General features: G+C 43.1%; 1 protein-coding gene across 2 annotated transcripts in view; it reads left to right on the top strand.

Moving 5' to 3' along the window:
- RSU1 (Ras suppressor protein 1) overlaps positions 1-25,575 on the top strand; it is a 254,842-nt gene that overhangs the window by 50,574 nt on the left and 178,693 nt on the right. For both annotated transcript variants that reach the window (XM_011968103.1, XM_011968104.1), the window contains 2 exons: positions 835-885; positions 17,899-18,019. In XM_011968103.1, coding sequence (XP_011823493.1) covers positions 835-885; positions 17,899-18,019 — 172 coding nt within the window. The remainder of the gene's footprint in view (positions 1-834; positions 886-17,898; positions 18,020-25,575) is intronic.

Raw genomic sequence — 25,575 nt, forward strand, 5'->3', positions numbered from 1 at the left:
AAAAAAAAAAAAAAAAAAATTGGAAAAATTTACACACACACACACGTGTATACGCATATGTGTGTAAATGCTGACACATGCAGTAAAATTTTAGACCCCAGACTAGAGGGCAGATCATTTCTCTCTTTTACTTTTGTGGCTGTGTATATATTTTCTTTATTTATAGTTAGAAAAACCATTCTTTAAGCAAACCTAATCTTACTGAGCAGATTAAACCGCCATGATAATGTTTGAAGCTGGAGAGCAATCTGCATTTCAAATCAGTGCTTCAAAATGTCAACCAAAATATGTTTAGAAGAAATTGTGAAGGGTTTTAACTCCGCTCATCTGATAGCATGGAGGGGAATTTCTGGATGGGCACCGAACATAGATGAAACAGTAACACTGGTGGCCTTCTGCTAGATAAGTTTCTGTTTGGATGAAGTGTCGTCAAAAAAAAATAATTAAAATTTTTTAGCACAAGTAAGGCCCCTGTGCACCTCTATCCCCTTGGCTGGTCTTTCTGCCCGGCACAGATAATTGAGATGAATCACTAACGGCTAGGCAAGCAGGCCGGGGCACCACACAGAGCTAACTGACCCTTGTCATGTTGGATTCTGTGACATTAATCTCATTAGCTCTAACTTGCTGTGCTAATTGCACCGTTAGTTGGGTGCCTTTTCTTCCTTTGGTTTAACATTGAACAGATCGTATTCCATGAATCCTAGTTTCTATTTTGGTGAGTGATAATGCTTCAACCTGTGAAAATAACTTTGCCGTTTGCTTTGTAGGAGTACAGGTAGAATCCGAATACAGCAATACATTTACTGACTTGACTTTTTTTTTTCTTTTTAGTTACCTTATCCCATATCACACAACTGGTCCTCAGCCATAACAAGTTAACAAGTAAGTGATGTTTCTCTTTTTTTACAGTTTCTGACATTTAGGTAATCCTATGGCACTGCTGAGTCTGTTATTGTTTCCTTGGAAGAAACTAATGACAAATGATTGTTTGCAGAAACCTTATTTTGGTGACACGAAGATGAGAATATTGTTGTGTTGTATTTTGTCCTTTTGTAGTTAGCTCTACTTTGAAAATTCTTTTCTTTTCTTTTCTTTCTTTTTGAGACAGGGTCTCACTGTGTTACCCAGGTTGGTCTTGAACTCCTGGGCTCAAGTGATCTTCCTGCCTTGGCCTCCCAAGTGCTGGGATTACAGGCATGAGCCATGGCGCCTGGCCTGAAGATTCTTTCTTATCATGTTTATAAACCAAAGAGGAAAAAAATGGCATTGTTTCTCTAAGTGGTTCCGTTCAGAGATAGTAAATGCTGTGGTGACCTGAACTGCCAAACCATTGGTGAGCATTTCAGGAGAAAAACTGACTTGAAAGCATTGAAAACTTGAAATGATTAGAACGAGTTCTTCGTTTTCATTTATATTTCCTCCTCAAAAGGAAAAGGTTGAACTGTTCAGTACACTTTCCATCCCTGCTTGATGGGGGAAAAGATGCAAAATTGTATACATGATAGACCTTTACATCTGTATTTTTTTAAATTTTTGAGTCTGGCTTCCCCAAAAGAAAAATTCTGCTGGGCATCCGTAGAGCCCCACAGTAGAAGTACCTGCTTAGCATACAGTAGGATGAATGCCTGTTTTTGTATGAATGTCTTGTGTGCATCATGGGCCATTTTCTTGATACAGCACTGGCTTTAAAGATTTTAATGGCAGGGACCCACGCTCCTTTCCCGTTCCTAATTGACTGTCAGTTCTCATTGCTTGCCATTTTTCCTGCAGACTTGAATGATTTTCTAATCATGTGGCAAGAATTTGTTAAGGAGCTTTCCGAGTCCAGTGAAATGGAGCAGAATGTCATGTTGAGGGATTTATGTCATGAATTTATGTGTGTATGTGTGTTATATACAGCCTGAAGCACAGAGCTGTTGATTATTGAGAATTAAGAGCGGCAGCGAGGTCCCCTCATGCGCAGGAAACAAGCGGATTAGTTCGTTGTTAGCCCAAGCACGTATTTGTAAGGCAAAGGCAGAGTGATGACACAGTTGTCCACTTCAGTAGTGGTGGCCACAGAAGCCAAAAGTGAGACCTATAAATCTTGTGTGGTCATTGTTGTAACAGGTAATTTATTGCCGGTTTCATCGTTTTTCTGGGAAATGGTCCCGTGGTCCACAGAGACCCGATTCTCAGTTCAGAAGGGATTCGTGGTTTGTTTTGAAGGGTGGGCCACATGATTCCTAAATCCCCCAAGATTTGTGAGCAGTAATAACTGACATGCTCTATTGTGTAGTTTATTAAAGTATTTCTTAATTGCTAAGCTTATCGTTGTTATAACAATGATATCTTGTTTCGCTTATCTTGTGCAAACCAGTTTACACAAGAAAGCAAAATTGGCCAGGATCAGTGACTCGTGCCTGTAATCCCAGCACTTAGGAAGGCTGACGTAGGAGAATTGTTTGAACCTAGGAGTTTGAGATCAGCCAAGGCAACATACCGAGGCCTCCATCTCTACCAAAAATCAAAAAATTAGCTGGACATGGTGGGTGCACCAGTGGTCCCAGCTACTCAAGAGGCTGACCCCAGTAGGTCGAGGCTACAATGAACCAGGTGATGACACTGCACTGCAGCCTGGGCGACAGAGGGAGACCCTGTCCCCAACAGAAAGAAAGCAAAACCTTTATTTCTATTAAATCATTCATTGATCTCTTCTTTGAAAACATCTTGCAGATCATTGTAATTTATTTCTTTTTACAGGGGTCAATGGATCAGTTTCTTCCTCCAGGCATTATAGTATTAGATTAATTTCGAGGGGCATATTTATATGTGGAGTTACATTGTGTTGGCCATTCAGGAGACTGACTGTGAAAGAATCCAAACTTTATATTTCTGCGTTGCCAGTTTTTTTTTCCCTTTTCTTCACTCCATTTGAGACACTCTTGACCTAATCCAGTAAACTCTAATTAATGGTCTTGGTAAATTCTGTTTCAAGCCATCCTGAGTAGTATCAGTGACACCCGATCTGTTTCAGTAAGGTCAAATTTGCATCCTTTACTATTTTTCTGGCATTTAAATGAATGACTTTGCTATGGTTTTTCAAGTGTTTATAGTAAATATGTCCATTTGATGGAAATATAAATATGCATTAAATGTAAGTGGCTAGGCACACCCTGCTGTCACTTTTTATGGTAATCAGTGTCTTTCACTTTCTGTTGTTTTTAATAGGGACCAGCTGACAACGCCACATTAAAACCGCAGGGACTCAAAAGATAACTCCCCAACCCCCTCACCCGGCACTGCTTTTATCTTGCAAAACTATTCGTGTTTTTCTCTTAGTATGCCAATTACACCATTCTCTGACATTTCCACTTATGTGCTCATGGAAGGAATGAATGGTTTACTCAAACCGGGACATTGATTTGGGGACACTGTTGACTCCACTGACAAGATCTGCAGGGTTATTGAAACAGTGTGGCACGGGGTTGACTTCCCTTTTCTTGCCAGTGGTTTTGGCCTTGACAGGTCCACCCAGGGCAGTAAAAGTGAGGCCACAAGGAAGCTGAAAGTGTCATCTGTGATTCTGAAATTCCTCAAGAATTTGGGAGCAGAAATTCCTGAACTTTTAAATACTGCAGTTCATAAAAATATTTATGTATTGTCAAGCTAATTGCTGCTAATGCTTCAAGACTGTTATGGTGACACTATTTAAATTTAAACCTGGGGGCTTGGGGCAGCATTGATGGGTTTTTGAAGTCAGCGGGGGAATTAATCTGTCTGTAGCAGCTTTCCTAGATGTGTCCATATGCATGATATATTTAAGGAGACAGGAAGAATAGTTGCAAGTGAATTTTTTTCTTCCGTCTTTTTGCTATGAATGGGCAGGTACTGACTTTGAATGCAACAAAGTCATTGGCAAAGTCAGAATGCAAAGCCATCCTGGCCCAATGGGAAGAGTTTCAGGTTAAAGATCCTTTTGGAAACACTGCTTTCTTTGAGCACCTGCCTGTGATGTAGTACGCACCTGGCAGAAGGCTGGCTCGCTCTTGTGCACCTGCTCTCTCTCTCTGCCTTTCAGAAACTGCTCTAATCTGCCCCACATCCCATGCCAGCCTCTCCTCTTCATATGCTGCTCTAGGAAGATCTATCATCTTCTGTCCCCCGGTAGCCCTGCCTCTGGGCCCAGGGTCTACTCCTGCTTGCCTCTTGTCCTCTCTCCTCTTCTCTACCAGCCTCTCCCCATCCTCTCCCTGGGGCCCCCTGGCTGCTCTGGCCCATTTGAAGCCTTTCCTCCCCAAACTCTCTTGCATGTAGACTCTTTAACTCCAGCATGGCATTCCCTGTCCTTCTCTTGCTTTGTGTTTTTTCTCTCTGTCCAAATAGATGGTAAGCTTTTGTGGAAGCAGGGATCATTTCATATTCTTCCTGAATGCCTGTGGCTGGGCACTTAGTGGCTTCCCTGTATAAACCGAGTGTTCACTGCTCCCAGGAGGTCTGTGAATGACAGGGAAGGGCAGAGAGGAAACCGCTGGCTGGAGAGAAAGTGGGGAACACTGGGACCAGACGGTTTCTTTGGGATTAACTGGTGTGGGGACTTGAGTAGATGCGGCCATCACAGACTTCAGTTTCTTACTCATTATGTGCTCATTTCAAACATGGTAGAGCATGAATGCTCTAAAGATACATGACCTTCAGCCTGGGCAACACAGCAAGATCCTGTCTCTTAAAAAATGAGCCAGGCATGGTGGTGCACCCGTGTAGTCCCAGTTACTCTGGAGGCTGTAATGGGAGGACCACTTCAGCCCAGGAGTTTGAGGCTGCAGTGAGCTATGATTATACTACTGCACTCCAACCTGGGTGACAGAGCAAGATCTTAGCTCAAAAAAAAAAAAAAAAAAAAAGATATATGACCTTATGTCCAGTAAATGATGGCCGTCTCATCTTTACAATCCTAGAGCCAAGGAATGATGGGCTGTGATGTGTGTTACTCAGGCACACAAAGGACTCGCAGCCAGGGAAACTGGTATCATGACCACTCAGATGCGTGGGAAGGCAGCAGTGTTGCCAAAGGTCATCTTCCTGTGTTTCTTTGCTTTTCCTTCCTGCCCCTGGCCTCTGGGGTTACCCTCCCTTTCAAGCCACTGTCGGCTGAGTCTTTTTTAGTCTGCTCCTTAATCCAATTCCCAGGTTTTATGGTATTTGAAAGTGTGAGCTTTGTAAATGCTTTCCTACTGTTTTTTTTGTTTTTAAAAAGGAGTTTCTTTTGGGGACAACCATTTTAAGACTTGTCCACTAGAGGTCACTGTTGAGACACATATGTCTCCTCCAGGTTTTGTACCTAAAGATCAGAAACCAACTTTGTTGTCAGAATAAATTTTTTGCAGGCTGTCCGGCCCTGCACCACAGGGCGTGTTGCTATTGCTGCTTACACAGTGCAGTTTTTACCATGTTTAAGGTAAATCCTTATAGAAGGAGGTGTGCTGTGTTTTTTGTTTTTCTCCTACCATGAGCATATTCAGTTTCACGTGTCATTATTTGGTGTTTATTATGGCTACTTTCTCAAATTAGAAACATTTTTTTCCCTCCAATATTCTTACATTGAAAGAATTATACTGCTTTACGTAGTATTTTGTATTGGGCATATACGAGTTTTTTTTTTTTTTTTTTTTAACCTGCAGAAGAAAGTTTGAAGTATTTATGTATGTAACCAGATTTTAATTCAAAAATAACTATAAAAATCAGGAAAATGTGTATTTTGTGCATATTTATGCTGATTCATAGACTGCCCAATTCCATTGTGTTGGGGAGAATATGAAATGAATGTGCATCAGGAAATGAATTGCGTTCTGTACCAGTGATAAACCAAGCTCTGGGCCTTACTTTTTTAAGTGAAGTTTTCCTTAAGTTTTAAAAATAGTTTTATTCCAACAACAAAACCCATATGTAAACCTTGCAAGCACCTTAAATATGACAATAGGTTTTTTTTCAAAGTTTGTGACCCCTCTGTGTTGAGGATTAGACATTCATCATTTTGTGCAAGAAATAACCAAGGATATCTTTTTGCTCTGTGCAAACATTGAGGAGCTGACATCTATGTAAAACCTTTCAAAAGGGGGTCTCTGAATGTAATTGTTTAGTTTTATACTTTGAACTTTTAACTGCCATGTAAAGCCTTTTCCTGAGAGATTGGCAGTTTTGCCTACAATTTCGGATCTTCACTGTGATCATATCTCATCATTTAATGCATCGGAAATGGCTAGGCAGGTAGTAAACCTAAGTTTTATGGCAAAATATGGGTTTTTAAAAAATATACACTATTTCCTATTAGTTATCGCTTATGTACGAATTATAGCAAACAAGAAATACTAAGATACCTTCTTTGGTGGTTTCAATAATTTATTTATCAAAGATAGTATTCTAAATACATAGAACATAATACTTTTAAATTTTATGCAGATGTATATTTTATCTACCATAAGTCATTATAAACAAATTAAGCAGTATATTTCACATGAAAATGCTGCATTCTTAAAATCTGTAGATCCAATTTTAATGAAGAAAATTTAGCAGTTTTTAAACAGCGTAATACATTGAAACCTTTTTATACAGACATAATAGATTGTTGGGATGATTGAGAAGAACTAACTGTCTGAATTCCTGAGGGTGACCTTCACCGCTCTTCTCAGACCTTGCTGTTCTTGAGTCTGTAGTTATTCCATCCTTCATAGATTATTTGTCTTGCTTTATGCAAAAGTTCTTGTGCATGGCTTGTATGAAATTAAACCATGAGGGGGGAATATGTAAAATAAATGGTCTCTGTGTCATGAATTTATCTTGTGACAATATCAAAACAACTTGCTGTTTGCATTTTAACAGGGTGTAAATGTATTTATAATACAGAGGCTTTGATCAATAACTTATTTTTTAAATTACTGCACATTTATCAGTTCACTTCTGTGCCATCATTAAAAGATGAGAGCTAAAAAAAAAATTTGCATAGTGTCTTTGAATCCAACAGCTATTAATTAAACAGTGTCTCTCTGATGGTACCGGTAGTCAGGTTACCATGAAAAAATGACTGGCAGTTGGGCATGCGTTGCTGTTTTTGGCTTTATTGAGTGAGCGCCTGAGATCATCCTATGGGAGGGTCTGTTGACCCACGGACCCGGGACCAGTGTGGCCAAGGCCAGCGAATGAAGTCGAAGAAATGTCCTCCCAATGGCATCTTATCTGTCCTCAGCTTGTAGACTGTGGCCACCCCCTACCCCTGTTCTCTTTGTTGTCAGGCCTACCAACCAAAATGTACCTGTTCCAGAATCCTTTTTCTTGAGGTCCTGTTCTGTGCTAAGTGGAAGCTAGCTAACATGTGAATTCCTCCACAATATATTTTTAAATGGAACCACCCCAATCGTGAGAACTTGAGCACGGTGGCAGGCTGTGGAGAAAATAAGACGGGGGAGTGTAAGCCTGTCACTTTCCAACTCATAATTAGCCCATGTGTGGGGCTGCTCCTGAAAAAGGTTTCTTTTGCTATTGATGATAGAATGTCTATCAAACAGAACTGATTTAACAGCAAAATATTCTACATAGATTTTCAGTTGATGCGCTCTCTCCTAAATCACTTGGTGTGTGTGTGCATGGGAGTATGTGTGCAGAATGATAGAGGAGATATACTAAGAGGTGCGATACTTAGGTACATACATTCTTACATTCTTGTAGAGCATCTCTTTTTATGTTTTTATTTTTTAGAGGTAGTGTTTTTATCACCCAGGCTGGAGTACAGTGGCACAATCCTAACTCGCTGTAACCTGAAACTCCTGGGCTCAAGCGAACCTCCTAGATGGATGTGCACCACCACGCCTGGCTAATTTGCCCAGGCTGGACTCAAACTCCTGGCCTCAAGTGGTCCTCCTGCCTTGGCCTCCAAAAGTACCGGAAATATAGGCCACTGTGAGCCCCTGTGCCCAGCCTTCGTAACTTTTCGTAAGTCACTGATCTTTTTAAATAATAGAGCGAAAACTACAACCCTGATCCGTAGAGAAGTGCACGTGATGGTTGTAGTTTCACCAGAGGCCTGTGGATCCCATTGTGTTCATCCATGAATTCTTTATAGGTCCACGGAGCTCAGATTTAGAAACTCCAGAATCGGATGAAGATAACACTAGTATGTTTGCATGCAGTGTGGACATAGTGATGTTATTTTTTTGTTTGTTTGAGACAGGGTCTCACTCTGTCACCCAGGTTGGAATGCGGTGGCGTGATTTCGACTCACTGTAACCTCCATCTCCCAGGTTCAAGCGATTCTTCTGCCTCAGCCTCCCTAGTAGCTGGTACTACAGGTGTGCACTGCCACGCCCAGCTAGGTTTTGTTCTTAGTAGAGACGGGTTTCACCACATTGGCCAGGCTGGTCTTGAACTCCTGGCCTCAAGCAATCTGCCTGCCTCGGCCTAGTGATGCTCTTTCTTAAAGGAGATGCTTCTTGGAGATTTGTATAAAACTTCAGATGATTTTTAATGCATCACAGAACTCATTCTTGATGGCTTCTTAAAAAATGTAAAGTGCCACCTTATTACTCTACTCAAATTTACATTTTGTTAAATAAGAATTTGTAATCCTGGAGCTCCCAGGCTTGAACAGAACGTGCGTGTGGGCATGTGCACATTTTTTTTTTTTTAACGGAATACCCTTCCCATTTCCATTTTTCTTTCTGTTCGTCAGCATCGCAGGCCAAAACCGCTCAAATACAATTGATAACCAGTTAACAATCTCACTGACCTTGCGTTTTACTGTTTTCAGTCTGAACCTTCTTTTGTCTAATTTTTTTGCTGTTTCTTTCGCTTTTTTTCCCCTGCCTATCTATTCTTTGTTCTAGTCTCCTGGTTTTTTTTTAAAAAAACTGATGTTCCTACCCCTGTCTCTGAATATGGCTTATCCTTCAGAAAGTTGAGATGAATACTCATGTTTCTCTGTGAAGCCCTCCTTTTCAAATCCAGCTGAACCAGCACTGTGTGGAAAGAAATACCAGGCGCCCCACAGCCTGTGGGACCATCAAGAACAACACCTATGTGATAACTGCAGCAGGAAGTGAAAGAGGAAAGAGTGAGTTTGTTGAGCCCCCCACTCTGTATCACGTGGAGGAGACAGGTGTAAAGTGGTTAAGTGACCAAAACAAGGGGGCGATGGAGCTTTCTGTACGGCTTCCAAGTGGCTGCTCCACCGTGTCCCCTGCTACCTCTGCAAGTGATGTGTGTGCGCTTGACGTCCCATCAGGTCAATCTAGGCGCTCCATGGACGAAGCATTCCTGTGGCTCTGGATCCTTACTTGTTCCAATAGCAGAACAGGGAGAATTCCTAAGGTTAAAAGCCATAGCTGTGTTAGTTCGCAGGGAGTGATCAAAGCTCCCATGTGAATTTGGTGGATTTTCCTAGCCCTGGGCCTCTTCCTTCCCCCCGCCCTTCTTGCCCTCTTCATGCAGTGACCCCAAACATAAGGTCCGGTAGGAAGAGAAGCAGTCCAGTTGTGGCCTCTTGATGGATTAATTCCGGTGTTTGTTGTTGTTGTTTGTTTATTTATTTATTTATTTATTTTTGAGACAGGGTCTTACTTTGTCGCCCAGGCTGGAGTGCAGTGGTGCAATCTTAGCTCACTGCAGCCTTAACCTCCAGGCTCATGTGATCTTCCCACCTCAGCCTCCTGAGTAGCTAGGACTACAGGCACGCATCACCATACCAGGCTAATTTTTTGTAGAGGTGGGATTTCGCCCTGTTGCCCAGGCTGGTCTGAAACTCCTGGGCTCAAGCAATCCACCCACCTCAGCCTCCCAAAGTGCTGGGATTATAGGTGTGAGCCACTGCATCCAGCCTAGATTAATTCTTAATTGTAAAAGAAGACAGAAACTAATGGCAAAACGTGCTTTTCCTGTGTGCATGTAAGAGCGTGCGAGATAGAATGTGACTTGCTTACTGTCTACCTTGTAATGTTAATAATCTAGGCTTATGTGTAGATATACATTCATTTATATTATACATAGTAAAGGCATGTACTCATCTAAAAGAGCCTAGAGCACTCCTTTTATAATACTGAGCTTGCTTTTCTCCACTGATGGATTGAAGTTTTTTTTGTTTCTTTTTGTTTTTTTCCATATTCTCCTTCTCTGTCTTCCCAGTGTTTTGGAATTTCCTGGGCATTTTTCCTGCCCTTCCTTTTCTTACCCCTCACTGGATGTCACTTCCTCCCCAGGCCACTGAATGCCATTTGCTTTCCTCTCAGCGCTGCTTCTCCCTCCCAGCTCCCCAATTAAAGCTCTTTACTGATGTATGGCTTTGCTGGAGGGGTAGCACATCAGAACTGGAGTGCAATTTAGAAGCAGTGTTCCTGCAAGAATTCAGAGTTCATACGTCCTCCTGAAGATGCTTTGGGAGTTAACACAAGATTCAGGCATTAACTAATTTTTATATCCCCAGAGGAGAAGAAATCCATGCTTGTCAGCTTTTTAGGAAATTTGTTTGGTCATGCATACACACTTTTTATAGCTCAGGAACATACATTTTTGCATGTTTGGCTTTATACTCTAAAATCGACCTTATTACTTGCTTATACCTTTTTTCCTCTAATTTTCATGTAACCGATTTTTCACATTGCTGCTGAAAGAGTAGGACCATTGTGTTGCGGTGAGTTAAGCCAGGGGATACTTTTGTTTCCTAAAATGACTTAGGCTATAGAATCCTGAGGCGGCTCATAATAGCATAGACTGAACATGTGCTTTGGAGCACAGGTCCTCAGTAAACACTTGTTGTTTATTAACCAAAAGTACATTACCATTGTTATTTATAAAGCCAATAATATTTGGAGGACGTTGGCCTTTCTTGGGGTAGATGCTTAGATATTTTGCTATTTTATGCTTACCTTGAGGAACATGTAGAACCTTTTAAATGAGAATTTGCTTTACTGTTTCATAAACTTTATGTTTTTAAATAACCTAGAACTACTGTAATTCACTGCTTTAATAGCTGCTTTGGGGGAAGTCCCATAAAATCTGTGAAGCCAGTTATCATTAGTATACTTTTGAACATCAAACTCTTATGGTCATATGTAATTAGTTCATTATCATCCACCTTGTGTTTTGGGCCAGAAAACAAAGGTAATTAATCACTATAACTGCAAATGACCTTTTTTTTTTTTTTTTTTTGCATGTAAAGTGCTGAAGTGTAATTATTCCTACGCGAGAGTGAGAAGATTCTTCTTCATGTGTAACTATTAAAATGGCATTGAGAACTATGATTTGCTGAAAGAATCGGCATGTATATAATTAGTCTAGATGCCACCTCTGTGCTATGAATGGACTCATGTTCTCCAGTTATTATGGCTAGAGATTAAAAAGGCTGTGCTTTTACTTTGACCATGGATGCCCCAAATCATATTTCAACGAGTTTCTGCTAATTTGGTTTTTTTCCTCCCTTGCTTCATTCAGGCCAAAGGGGGGCACTTGTTTTTCGGTATCATATTCATCAAATGCTGGGGCAAGGAAGTTTTTAGTAATTTTTCTAGTAACTTGGTTGTAGTAATGTAATATGCTAAGTTATCTTACAAGCTAATTTTAATATCCTCTACCATCCTCTGTTCTTCTATGCTCTATAAAAAAAAAAAAGCTGTAGAAATATATGACATTGTGAACATCTGCCCAGGCATTTTCATTTGTTATAACAACAGACAAAAACCTTTTTTTTTTTTTTTAAATAGCAATATGTCAGGTTTTTAGAAGCAACGCTACTCGGTTTCATTTTGCTGTAACTCATGCTATGTGGTTTGTTTGGGGACTCTTTGGCCTGAGGGTGGGTGGCACTTTTGCATCCTGGAAATGGGCACGAGACAGTAGTGTTGCCTCCATTGCAGCACAAGGGTGGGTGTGCCCCTTTGCCACCTGCCGTCCTGGTCCTGGCTGTCAGCAGTTGCCTCACACGAAGTATCTGCCCAAAGTCCTCCTCTTCTTCCCTTGCTGTAATTTACAGCCCATCACTGGAGGCAGAGGTTGAGCTATCCGTTTACTTCTTTCCAAGAGGCTGGGTCCCTTGGCTTTCATGCCCTGGGCCAGCCCTAGCTCAGGAATCACCAGCTCTAAAAACGTCTTTTGGTGCTTCTGCAAAAACAATTGGGTGTAGTGCAGCCCCCAACTCCCCAGAAGTTTGGTGGAGATGGTGGGTGGAGGTCACCTCCAGATTTCATGCCTGCGGTGCGGATGGAAAGTGCCATGTGTTCGGAGCAGCTTCTGGCTTCCTGGCAGCCGTGGGTGTGCGTTAGCATGGTGCAGGGTCTAGTGCTGCCCTTCTGGAGCTGAAGAGGACCTGGCTGTCGCTGGTAACCATATGGCTCTAAAGACCAAAGTGTGACCCCTGACCCTCCCGTGGGCTGCACCCAGGCAGAGCTCCTGTCCTTATGTTTTTGCGTGGTGCCTGCTGCTCCCAGAGTCTGTCGCTCCTTACCGCTTTGTTTTTTTGCCTCAAGGGCCACAAGATGCTTTTGCTCAAAAAGCCCCCAAATCAGCTGCACCCTGATCTGTCTGGTGCTGTCTGTACCACCCAGCATCCTGCCGTTAGGGCTCAGTGGTTTGAAGCCGAGCAGTAGACCAGGTGACATCTCTTTGTGTGACTACCCTTGGTCATGATGAATTTGCCACTGAGTGACTTAATTCAGTGTGCTAGGGAATTCAAGGCTTTTCTCCTCTGGAGAGTTGTCCATCTTAATACTGATCTCACCATAAAATCCTGCATGAGGAGGCAGAAGTTTGATGGTGGCACCCACGTTGAACGTGTTAGCTACTTAGAGTATCATTTGTTTCACTTGTCATCAATCCCCAGGCTCAAGAGGCATCTTCATTTGGATCAGATTGATGATTATACTCACTGCATTATCGCGTGGGGTAAGGGATGTATGTGTTGGATTGATAATGGTGATGCTGCCAATGAATTGAAAGTTTTCTGAGCCAAAATACGGTTCCCAGACTAGCAACATCGGCATCCCCTGGGAAGTTGTTGGAAATTCAGAGTCTCAGGCTTTACCCCAGACCTACTGAATCAGAAACTCCGGGATACCCCTCCATCTGTGTTTTAACAAGCCCTCCGGTGATTCTGATGTCTCTGTGGTTTGAGACCCACTGCCATCAGGCAGGGCTGTGTAATAGAACGTTCTGTAGTGATGGAAACAGTCAGTATCCCTGCCGTGCAGTAGTGGAGCCACTAGCCACCACATGTGGCCGTCGAGCTCTTGAAATGGGGCTGCTATGACCAACAGTAGCATTCATCATTTTATTTAATTTTGATTAATCTAAGTTTAAATTCAAACAGCTGCATATAGCTAGTGGCTGTCCATCAGATAGCCCAGCCCCAGAACATACCCGGCTAATTATTATTGTGTAAACTCCTAAAATGCTTTAAGTTGTTAGTTGTGGAATTATTAATTGTAGATCATAGAGCAGAATCTTCCTTACTCAATTCAACAGGATTGAAACTGCGATTGTTACAACATAGGTGATCTTGATTCTTCCTGTGGAGGGCAGACAGTTTGTGGGCTGCTGGCCGGTTGGGGGAAGCCTATTCTTGAGCTGATTGATTGTCGATTTTGTGAATATGCATCAACGGTGCAGTGCCGGGTGGCTCATGCCTGTTGCAGATATAACTGATGACAGTAGATATATGTCCTTTTAGGAGTAAAACTGTTGCTCAGGAAGGGGTGTCAGTATTTCGCACAGATGGACTTTGGTTTCTCCAGCCTGTCCGGCAAAGTGGAGGTGCTTCCGGCCAAGGAGAAGTGAACGAGCCCTTTGGGCACTTTAGGCTGCTTGTGGAACCTTCCAGAAACTGTGCTGGTGGAGATGGGGGTGCTGAATTGCCAAGTCTGGGCTGGTACATGAGATGGACAAAACTTTCGAATCACATTCGGGTTCTTCAGTTTAGGAGGACCTGAAGGAAAAAAGGTCATGGCGGGTGTGTTAGGTGGAACTGCTGCAAAGCCCAGAAGAAACTTTGAGATTAGTCTCTGGGGTGATGTGACCACATCCTTGTCACCTTTCCAAAACACCAGCAGAGGCTCTGGGACGAGAGCATCCCCAGCAGTCCTGTGACCCTGCGGCTAGAGCGAAATGTGACATTGAGGAGCCAGGGGATATCTGAGTTCTTTGGGACTGTTCCCCCAAACCTGGCAACTGAAGTCTCAAAATTAAAGCAACCATCTTTGGCTAGGCAGAAAATGATACTCAATTCTCTGTCAGAAGCAGAGTTCTACATGACTAAGCTTCCTAATTGAGGGCCCCATTTGTTGAATTATTTAAAGCCGTATCATTGATTATCATAATCCATCTCCTCTTAGAATCCTAGAATGTTAACACGAGGTGGAAGAGACCTGGGAAATGGTCATAATCCAGCCTTCTTATTTTATGGAGGCCCAGAGAGGTTATGAGTTGAGTGAGGGCACACACAGCACTGTAGGGTCAGGGACCACGTTGCTCTTTAGTTCCTTTGGTGTCATAGGTCAGCTGGGGTCATAGATCAGAAGCTGGACAGATTGATGAAAAAGGGTCGTTTCAAAGACGTAAGAAATATACTGATGCACACTGTTAGGTTTTAAAATGCTTCTTGCTCATGTGTCCTGTAGGTATCTAGAAAATTCCAATAGAATATTTAGGTAAAATATTGCAGTGGTCTTTTTGGAATAGCTAAAATTGTTCCCGCCCCGTATGTATAGGATTTAGTCATGGCACAATTCGTATTGCTAACTGGGTTATTTTTTCTGGAGAGTTTGGTTGCGAGTAGTTTATTTTCCAAGCACTAGGCCTGTTTCAGTTGATTGACTTTGATACTGTGTCTTTTGTAACTTACTTTGTTTAAATAACATGCCTCTCCTACTTTATCCCCAGAGTATTGAGATGCTGTGTGTGCAAAGTATGGCACTGTGCACCTAATCAGCATTCTCTAAATATTGGTTCAAAGAGTGAATACCATCCCTTCCAGGAGGGTCTGCATGTTAATTTCTTTAGATTTTCACTGTGGCTGGCGGTTAAAAAAATTTCTGTATATTTAGGGAGAATATTAGCTGTGTATTGTTTTTTTTCCTCACCTAGCTTGAATGGAGTCTTAAACAAAAAATTCACATGCTCACCAAAGGCTGGGAGAGGTTTTGTAAATTGAATATGGGGTTATTGTTTGCGTTCACAAAACAAAGCCCTAAATCACATTTAGCATAATTTGTGGTTTTAAATTGGACTGATTTAGCAAGGAGAGTGAAATAATCTCTCATCCTGTCAAAAAGGCGATACCTTTAGACCAGCATTTAATTGCATTGGCAGAGTAACTTCGGGAAGACAGCAGTAATTCTGGCTGCATTATTCTTGGTTTGTGGCTAAATTGAGATCATCATTTTCTCCTGGTTTCACTAACTTTCGTTATTGCTCTTCAAACTAATCAGATGAATGTGGTCTTCGAACTAATCAGATGAAGGCTTAGTGGTAGCTGGAGGGTGGACAGGGGAGGGATGAGGTCTGTGGGCAGCTGTACTGTATATACTTCATGATCTCGGGGGAGAAGGTGACATCCCAATGACCCAGAAGGCACAACCTGGTGATTTTCTTTTCTTTTCTTTTTTTTTTGACATAGAGTTTCACTGTTGTTGCCCAGGCTGGAGTGTAATGGCATGATCTCAGCTCACTGCAACCTCTGCCTCCCAGGTTCAAGTGATTCTCCTGCCTCAGCTTCCTGAGTAGCTGTGACTACAGGCGTCTGCCACCATGCCCAGCTATTTATTTATTTATTTATTTACTTTTTGTAGAGATGGGGTTTCACCATGTCGGCCAGGCTGGTCTCAAACTCCTGACCTCAGGTGATCTGCCTGCCTCGGCCTCCCAAAGTGCTGAGATTACAGGAGTGAGCTACTGCGCCAGGCCAGTCTTCTCTTCCGTAGATAGAGTTTCATTCTTGTCACCTAGGCTGGAGTGTAATGGCATGATCTTGGCTTACTGCAACCTCTGCCTCCCAGGTTCAAGCGATTCTCCTGCCTCAGCTTCCCAAGTAGCTGGGATTACAGGCGTCTGCCACCATGCCCAGCTAATTTTTGTATTTTTAGTAGAGTTGGGGTTTCACCATGTTGCTCAGGCTAGTCTTGAACTCCTGACCTCAGGTAATCCACCCACCTTGGCCTCCTAAAGTGCTGGGTTACAGGTGTGAGCCACTGCCCCTGGCCCCGGTGATTTTCTTGGTAATTGCTTACACACAGTGAATACCATTCATTTGCACAGAAGTGTTCCATGGACTGTGCACCTAAGAAAGAATGTACATTTGCACAGGTAGGGTTCGTTTGCATTCCTGCAGGTATCCATGAGGGAGGGTTCTGGAGGAACTTCGAGCTGTCTAGATTACCTGATGAAAACCTGTTCTTTTCTCAACAGCCACTTCAGGAGCTCACCCAGGGGCTGCTCACTAGACCACTGCTCCCTGCCCATGTGCCCCAGTTCAGAGTAATCTGTATTCTTCACAGTCCCTTCTTCCAGTGAAAGCATCTCTTTTACCTTTCACCAAGCCTTACCTCTAAAAGAATAGCCGGCGATACCTTAGACATTTCAGAAATAAGCAAAGTGCCTGTCCTTATACTTTTATTCCCCTGGGAGTTATCAACTAGTCTTCTTGAAATGGCTAACTGCTTAAATATTTTAGATGTGCATTTGGCATTTTACACACACCTTTGTGGTGGTTCAAATCACGGGTGCTCCTGGGTCTGAGTTTAGGTCTGACTGCAGGAAGCAGGTTAGTTTCCCGGCCTCCTGGGGCACCCCTGGAGGAAGCAGATGGGGATAGGAAGTAAACTGACTGATAAGAGACATCACACTTTCTTGGGCTGGGCTCCAGGCCCCTGTTCATGTTCTTAGTTACCTGGATAGTCTTGGTATCAGAGTTTATGTGAACCATGGCCAAGCTTATCACCCACAGAAATGTTTCTGGAAAGACTGAATAGCAAATGGGATAGATGAATTACAGTCTATGGAAACTCCTTCTGCTACCAATTTGTAGTTTGTGCTTTTGAGATGAAGATGCCTTTGGCTTTTACATTTGTATTTTCAAGTGTATATATGCTAGGGAAGGAAGAACCTTTCAGATCCCTAGTGGCTGATTTTCATCTTGGATCTGCATACTAGAATTCATGGCATGCTACTGAGTTGACTTTTTGTATTTCTATGTAATACCAGTGTATCGATCTGTTGCTAATCTGATGTAACCTCTGTGTGTGTGTATGTGTATGTATGTGTGTGTCTGTATGTGTGTGTGTGTTATTGATCAAGATACATTACTCCAGAGGCCAAAATCAGAAACTAGGGAGGTCGAATATTTCATCATTTAAAATTGAGCTTATATTGTTATTAATGCAACGTTAAGAGGACAACCCTTCAGATACTGGGTTATTTAAGCAACTTCAATGTACCCCACCCCAGAAAGGATTTGGAGGTCGCCATCTTACTTCTGGTGGCAATGCAAGAAAACTGAAAGGAAAAAAAAAAACAACAGTTGCACTTATAAGATCCTATGTGACAACCATAAGTATGTATGCTTCACAGTATTTTTATAGGCTGTTTATGGTACAGAAATTCTCTTTTGTGCATCTTGGCTCTGTTGCCCCCGTCATTGTCCATCTGAAACAAACTATGCCAGGCACTTAGCTAATCAGATACAAAGAAGCATTTCAGCGGCCACTCAGAAGTGAACGACTGCTTATGAAAAACCTGTACAAAATAAATAAGACCGGTAGGTGAATGCGATGGTCCTTTTGGAGTTATAATCTATCTTTGCTTTGAAAGAAAAACAAAACGTGCCGCTGCCGTCCCTTTCTAGGAGTTCCGTCCCCAGATTCACACTCAGTATTTTTGTTTCCATAGTGGTGCCACCCAACATCGCAGAACTGAAGAATTTGGAAGTGCTCAACTTTTTTAATAACCAGATCGAAGAGCTGCCCACACAGATCAGCAGCCTTCAGAAACTCAAACACCTGAACCTCGGGTGAGTATCAGTGGAGGGAAGAGGCGGAGAGGGAGAGAGTGGAAGGGGTGTGCCGGGTAGGGCCAGGGGAGGAATTATTTTTATATTATTGCACAGAAATGGATCTCTAATTTCTTTTTATGTTTTGGGTCTTAAACAAATTTTATTGTTTTAATATATCCTTTCGGTGGCCTACATCAGTGAGTATTTGAGAGCTAATTGAGAAGCTAATTGTTGGCACAATAAGGAAGTTAAATTTTTACTGTATTTTGTGTCCAGTAAAATTTTATCTCAGTTCTGTTGACCGAGAAGGGACTTATTTGCATTGCATGAACTGGCAGACAAATGGTAATATGGTTGATTTTTTTTTTTTTCTCTCCGCGTTAAATAGGAATAGTTTACAAAGCACCTTTGTGCCTTGGAGGGAAGAATATTTTCCCTAATGATGCTTCATTCATTTTTGCAATTCTCTGTAGCTGAGAGGTGAAAATCCTCTGTCTTTGTTTATGCAAAGGTGAGGAGAGGAGTTTTGATTCAGCTGAGGTTGCAGAACCAGGGAACAGTAAATAATAATAATGATAACCTGTTTTTGTGTATTACTTTGCAGCACTTGACCCTCTCAACATTTGTGAGGTAGGGAGGGCAGGTTTTAGTGCTTTCATTGTACACAGAGGAAGCTAAGCCTTTTCAAAGGGGCTAAGGGCCTGGCTCCTGGTCCCCTCTGAGGTTAGTGGCCAAGCTGGGAACAGAACCCCATGGTTCTGGGTCTAAATGCTCCTTCAGACTCCATTGATATGGTTTGGGTCTGTGTCTCCACCAAATCTCATGTGGAATTGTAATCCCTAGTGTTGGAAGTGGGGCCTGGTGGGAGGTGATTAGATCATGGGGGCGGAGCTCTCGTGAATGGGTTAGCACCATCCCCTCTTGGTACTGTCTTTATGATAGTGAGTGAGTTATTGTGAGATCTGGTTGTTTAAAGTGTGTAGCACCTCCCCCCCTCATGCTTTCCTGCTCCTGCCATGTAATATACGTGCTCCTGCGTTGCCTTCTACCATGAGTAAAAGCTCCCTGAGGTTTCCCCACAAGCAGCTGCTGCCGTGCTTCCTATACAGCCGGTAGAACCATGAGTCAGTTAAACCTCTTTTTTTGTAAGTTGCCCAGCCTCAGGCATTCCCTTATAGCAATGGGAGAACAGACGAATACATCCATAGACCCCAACCGGAACTGTGGCATCAGAATTCCATCTTCATTGGTGCAGCCATCAGATGAAACTGACCATTCATGCTTCAGTCTCTGTGCAAAGTCATATATTCATTAAATTGTAGCCACTAAATGCTCTGGTTAAGTTAGTGATTGACATGGAGTGGCAATAGATGCTGGCCAGGTATTTGCCAGCTTTTTTTTTTTTTTGAGGCAGAGTCTTGCTGTGTCATCAAGCGGTCTTAGCTCGCTACAACCTCCACCTCCTGGGTTCAAGCGAGTCTCCTGCCTCAGCCTCCCGAGTAGCTGGGACTACAGGCACACGCCACCATGCCCAGCTAATTTTTGTATTTTTAGTAGAGACGGGGTTTCACCATGTTGGCCAGGATGGTCTCAACCTCTTGACCTCATGATCTGCCTGCCTCGGCCTCCCAAAGCGCTGGGATTACAGGCATGAGCCACTGTGTCTAGCCGTATTTGCCAATTTAATAGGGAGCAGTCATGAAAAAAATCTCATTCATGGAGTGATTTTTAGTTTATTCTTTCCACAAAGAGTTTGGTCAGACACATTATTTTGAAGTTCACTTGGGCTTAGGGACCAACTTTGTAAGATCCATGGGCAGCCTTTATTCTTATGTCTGAGGGAAAGTGAAGTTAAAAGGAGGGAGAAACATCACTTTAGATGAGATGGGTTTTTTTTTTCTCCCTACAAATTTGGAGCCTGTATACCCATCTGGCAAAGCAGAAATGAAACGATTCTCCATTTATATCTTGGTTTTACAGACTATTCTATCCTGATCTTTAATTTGTATGTGAGAAAGAAGCTAAAACTACATATAGATGTATACTCTTACTGTTAATTTGTTCATTTATTAAATATATATATGTATACATAGTATATATATAAAATCTCAATCACTAGGAACAGTGCTTGGCACATACTGAGAAGTGTACCTAGTATTAGTTAGCTATTGTTATCATCATAATTGTCTTATTTACTTTTTCATTGATTCCATGACTATGTAAGTGACTATTCTATGTAAGGAATCTTGCTAGTACTGGGGAGCCAAGGTGAAGGTCATGGTCCCTGACCTTACCTACTGGGGCAAGACTGGCTATAAACAGGAACAGACCAGCGAGGTCACAGATGTGCTGGCGACTGTGGACCGGCAGGGGGAGCAGCAAGACGGGGAGCACTTTAGTCCGCCGGTGAGATTCTCAGGAGCAGGAACACAGCAGGTAGCACGGGAGCCGACACTCGATGCGTGAGAATTTCTCAGACTTAAAAGTCGAAGGAAGGTGTCTCAGATTGAGCGAATGGTATTTTTTTTTTTTTTTCGAGATGGCGTTTCACTCTGTCGCCAAGGCTGGAATGCAGTGACGCGATCTTGGCTCACTGCAGCCTCCGCCTACCAGGTTCAAGCAATTCTCTTGCCTCAGCCTCCCAAGTAGCTGGGACTACAGCCGCCCGCCACCACGCCCAGCTAATTTTTTTATATTTTTAGTAGAGACGGGGTTTCACCGTGTTAGCCAGGATGGTCTTCATCTCCCGACCTTGTGATCCGCCCGCCTCGGCCTCCCAAAGTGCTGGGATTACAGGCATGAGCCACCGCGCCCGGCTGAGAATGACATATTTAAACGCTCACAGCACTGCCTGCCTGGGGCCTGGGAATTGTCAGTTTTTGGCGCTGTTGAGTGTAAAGTGTGAGGCAGGCGGTGGTAAAGTCAGAGGTCAGGCTAGACAGGGAATCCTGGATGTTTGCTGTTCAGTGAATGAGGATTTACCAAGTTCCCAACCATGTACCAGGCATTGTTCTAGTTACTGGCTATCCAGCCCTGATGGAGCTTCCATTACAGTTGGGGAAACCAACTATAAGCAAATAAATGTTTATAATAATGACAGGGAGTCAAAAGTGCTAAGGAAAGGGCTCTGTGCTAAATAAACAAGCAAGTCTCGGGCGCGGTGGCTCATGCCTGTAGTCCCAGAACTTTGAGAGACTGAGGCTGGCAGGTCATCTGAGGCCAGGAGTTGGAGAACAGCCTGGTCAACATGGTGAAAACTCATCTCTACTAAAAATACAAAAATTAACTAAGTGTGGTGGCACATGCCTGTGATCCCAGCTACTCTACCTGGGAGGCTGAGGCAGGAGAATCGTTTGAACCCAGGAGGCAGAGGTTTCAGTGAACTGAGATTGCACCGCTGCACTCCAGCCTAGGTGACAGAGTGAGACTCCATCTCAAAAATAAATACATAAAGAAATAAACGAGCTCCAATTTTATACTGACCATTGAGAAATTTGCACAGCAGAGTAGCAGATAGAAGATATGGTCAGATTTTCCTGTGAAAGATCAGTATGGAGAAGAGGGTGGAGGGAGTTAAACTAGAGGTTAGGAGACCAGTAAGAACATGAGCTTCATGTCCCATGTGAACTAGGACAGTGGCAGTGGAGGCAGGGGGGGATTTTATATGAAAAATGTACAGGCGGCAATGTTGACAGACAGTAACTGATGGGATGGAATGATACCTATATTTCTGTGTTGGGCGGCTGAAAAATACAATGGATGGAGACAGATTTGGGAATAAAATAATAAGCTCAGATTTTGTTCTTTTTTGACTTTCCTAATAACATTTTGGTTTGAGGCACCATAGGACAGAGTCGTACACTTTTCTTTTTCTTTCTTTTCTGTCTTTTCTTTTTTGGAGATGGAGTTTCGGTCTTGTTGCCCAGGCTCCAGTGCAATGGCACGATCTTGACTCACTGCAACCTCCACCTCCTGGGTTCAAACGATTCTTCTGCTTCAGCCTCCCGAGTAGCTGGGATTACAGGCATACCCAGCCACGCACAGCTACTTTTGTATTTTTAGTAGAGATGGCATTTCACCATGTTGATCAGGCTGGTCTCGAACTCCTGATCTCAGGTGATCCGCCCGCCTCGGCCTCCCAAAGTGCTGGGATTACAGGCATGAGCCACCACGCCTGGCCCTAAACTTTTCTTTTTCAATGAATGCATCTTAGTTGCCTTCTTGTTATCTTTGGAGTTGTTTGCATTTTTGGCTGTCGGTGCTGTATTGATTGTGTAAAGCTTTTTGTATTTAATTACGTAGCTACATAGATGGAGTTGTCAAAGTTTGAACAAAACTCCCAGTTCTTTGAGAAAGGAGCTAAGATGGGTTTCACTAAAGGATACTTCTGTCCTCAAATGGCATATAGAATTATACTCGCACAGTAAGGCAAGTTATAGGGAGGACTCCTTATTCTAAGGAGCCAGGGTGAAAGCATACACACAGGAGATCACAAAACGGAGCTGGGAAGCCACTTGTATGTGTGATCCAGAAGGTACCCTCCATCAGAATTTGCTTTCAAAGTTTTTACAGTATTTGAAGTTTATTCTGATGATTGTAAGACATGAGAAAATTTTAGGCCACCTGAATAAATAAAAGAAAGTTTAGTTCTGTTCTAAGTTCGGTTCATTTATTTCATAGAGTTATTTTCCCAAAAATGTGAAGCCACGTAGGTTCCCACGTAGATGATTATTTCTAGGATAACTTCACTGCAGGACCACCATGCCCAACTATTTGGGAATAACGTTTGACCTCGTTTGTTGCTAGAGCTTGTCTCGTGAATACATAGAAGTTTTTATTAAGTCCCATGCTGGGTATTTATGGATTTGGATTATTTGTTCATTTTTTTGAGACAAGGTCTCGTTCTGTCACCCAGGCTGGAGTGCAGTGGCATGATCTCTGCTCACTGCAACCTGCGCCTCCTGGGCTAAAGTGATCCTCCCACCTCAGCCTCCTGAGTAGCTGGGACCACACGTACGTGCCACCATGCCTGGCTAATTTTTGTAGTTTTTTTTTTTTGTATAGATAGGTTTTTGCCATGTTGTTCAGGCTGGTCTCGAGCTCCTGAGCTCAAGCAATCTGCCTGTGTTGGCCTCCCAAAGTGCTGGGATTACAGACGTGAGCCACTGGGCTCAACCTGTTTTTTTTTTTTTAATTTTTATTTGTGATAAGTGTGAGTAGGTCACTGTGGAGGTGAGAAAAATTAGTGCCTTGAGACAAGAAGGTTTTATTGAAGCTGGAGGTGCTCAGGACAACCTGCAGAGAAGAAACTGCTCTGAAAAGGAGGTGTTAGTACAGACCTTTCCGGGGCTTTAGAAGAAAAGGAAGAAAGATGCTGAATAGCCTGAGACCCCCCTGATTTTATAAATTTCTCCACCATATGCAGGCATTTGCCCACTTCCAACACGCATCTGAAAAATCTTTCCATGCAAACAAAAGAATTGATACCACTTGGCATAGCTGAGCGCTGCGAAGCTTTATGTTGAAACACCTGAAGTCACCTGAGATTAAGCAAGTGTGGCACAAATAGAAAACCACACTTGATAGTTGGGACCATCCAAAGTGGAATTTCATGAGGTGAGCTTGCTCGCTTAGGGCTGATTCAACATTTTCTCTCAAATCTTTTTGAAAAATAATTCTAGCAACAGCTCGCATTCCCTGAGAAGCCACGTGTGAGCCGTGGATCGGGTGTTGGGTGCTTCAGATATTTTCTCTCTCATGCTCCCAGCGATCCTGCCCTCAAGGTGTTGTCAGCCTCATTTTATAGTTGAGGAAATTGGGTGTCAGAGAAGCTGAGTAACTTGGTCAAGGTCATGCAGCTAGCAAGTGCTGGAGCCAGACTCCTCATCTAGTTGTCTTCTGCCTTAAAGCTCCGTACTTTTCCTACCCCCACGGTAGCTTCTCATGGAAACCTTGATTGCTAGCAGTGTCAGAGCAGGTCCTGAGCACGAAATTCCTACATGTGGAAATGTGGATGGATGGAGATGGATGTTAGCACCTGCTGGAGGAAATGCGGACAGCCAGCATGTTCTATGTTTCATTCTGCAGAGAGAGATGCCACCAGGTCACCATACACATGGACTGGCATCCAGAGAGGTGGCCAGAAATCTCTGCAGTTCCTTGCCCCCTTTGTAGCTGGGGCTGTTGCTAGCAGTTCTTCTGAAGTTTCAGCATATAAGTAAGGGCTTCCTTTCTGCCTGCCAGGGTGGTGTGCCTACTACTGTTGCTTATGGCCATCAGCTGCACATGGGACTCTGCTGTGTTCCTTACACGTTGTGGGTATTGGTTTGTCACTCCAAAGAAAAAGGAACCTGAAATTCAGTAGATTCTTGCCACCAGGAGGTGGAGGGGCCCCAGGCTTGCTCTGGGCTGGAGATGGAATGGAAGCTCTCTCTCAGGTGAGATGCCTCTTCCCTCTACACCTGTCTAACCGTGGATTTCCTCTACCTAATACTGCAAAAGTGTATCTATTTGCAGAGAAAAATGCTAAGGAATCAGCAGTTTTCAAAACGGATAACTTAAAGCATTGTTTAAAGACAGAAGCACCTAGTGTGTGCTTCTCTGCCGTCCTCTCTTTGACTTGCAATTCCTCTCAGAATCCTTGCATCAGAGCCCAAGGGTCTGGAGTGGCTTTGACCTCTGTGAGGTACAGGGTGCGCCCAGACACATGTCACCTTCCTCAGTCACTTCTGAAGTCTTTGCTCCTTACCCTCTCTTAGGCTGCTCTTTCGTCTCAACATAGCATTAATGACAAGCTCCATCTTGCCTGTATTACAAGGTAGTTTTAGTGAACAAGGGAAGTACTTGCCATAATATGCTTCACAAATTGTGACTTCATGGAGAGTGCTCGTCGTTGCTGTCGTGGCAGTAGATAGTCGTGGAGGTCGTTTTGCTGGGTGTGGTCTGTCTGGGATATTTTCTGCCTGAGACAGGGAACCCACGTTTCCCTTTTGGTTGCCCCCTCTGCTGTCAGCTGTTTCTGGTGAGGCCCACTTGGTAGGGCTGGACCGAGCTGGATCTGTTATGAGAAGGATCGATGGCTTGAATGATTTTTATTGTCACAGTCCCTTCCATCTTTCAATATCTGTCAACTTTTATTAAAGTTTTTTTTTAAATTGACTTTTAAGTAAGTTCAAAGGGAACTGCATTAAGGAAAATAAGGGGCTTGAAGAAAGGATAAAAGATAGTGTAGAAAAAAATTCCCTTAGACTTCATTGGAGACACACACAGACACAGACACAAACATGCACACCCACACACACATCACACCACACACACATACCGTGTACATACCCACACACCCACACCCACACACACACACATACCGTGTACATACCCACACACCCACACCACACACCACACCCATATCATACCCATACCACACCACACACACACCGTGTACACACCCACACACCCACACCCATACCACACCACACACACACACACACCGTGTACACACCCACACACCCACACCCATACCACACCACACACACACTGTGTACACACCCACACCCATACCACACCCATACCACACC

Source organism: Mandrillus leucophaeus, unplaced genomic scaffold (genome assembly GCF_000951045.1).
Source record: "Mandrillus leucophaeus isolate KB7577 unplaced genomic scaffold, Mleu.le_1.0 Scaffold83, whole genome shotgun sequence".
Taxonomy (NCBI): domain Eukaryota; kingdom Metazoa; phylum Chordata; class Mammalia; order Primates; family Cercopithecidae; genus Mandrillus; species Mandrillus leucophaeus.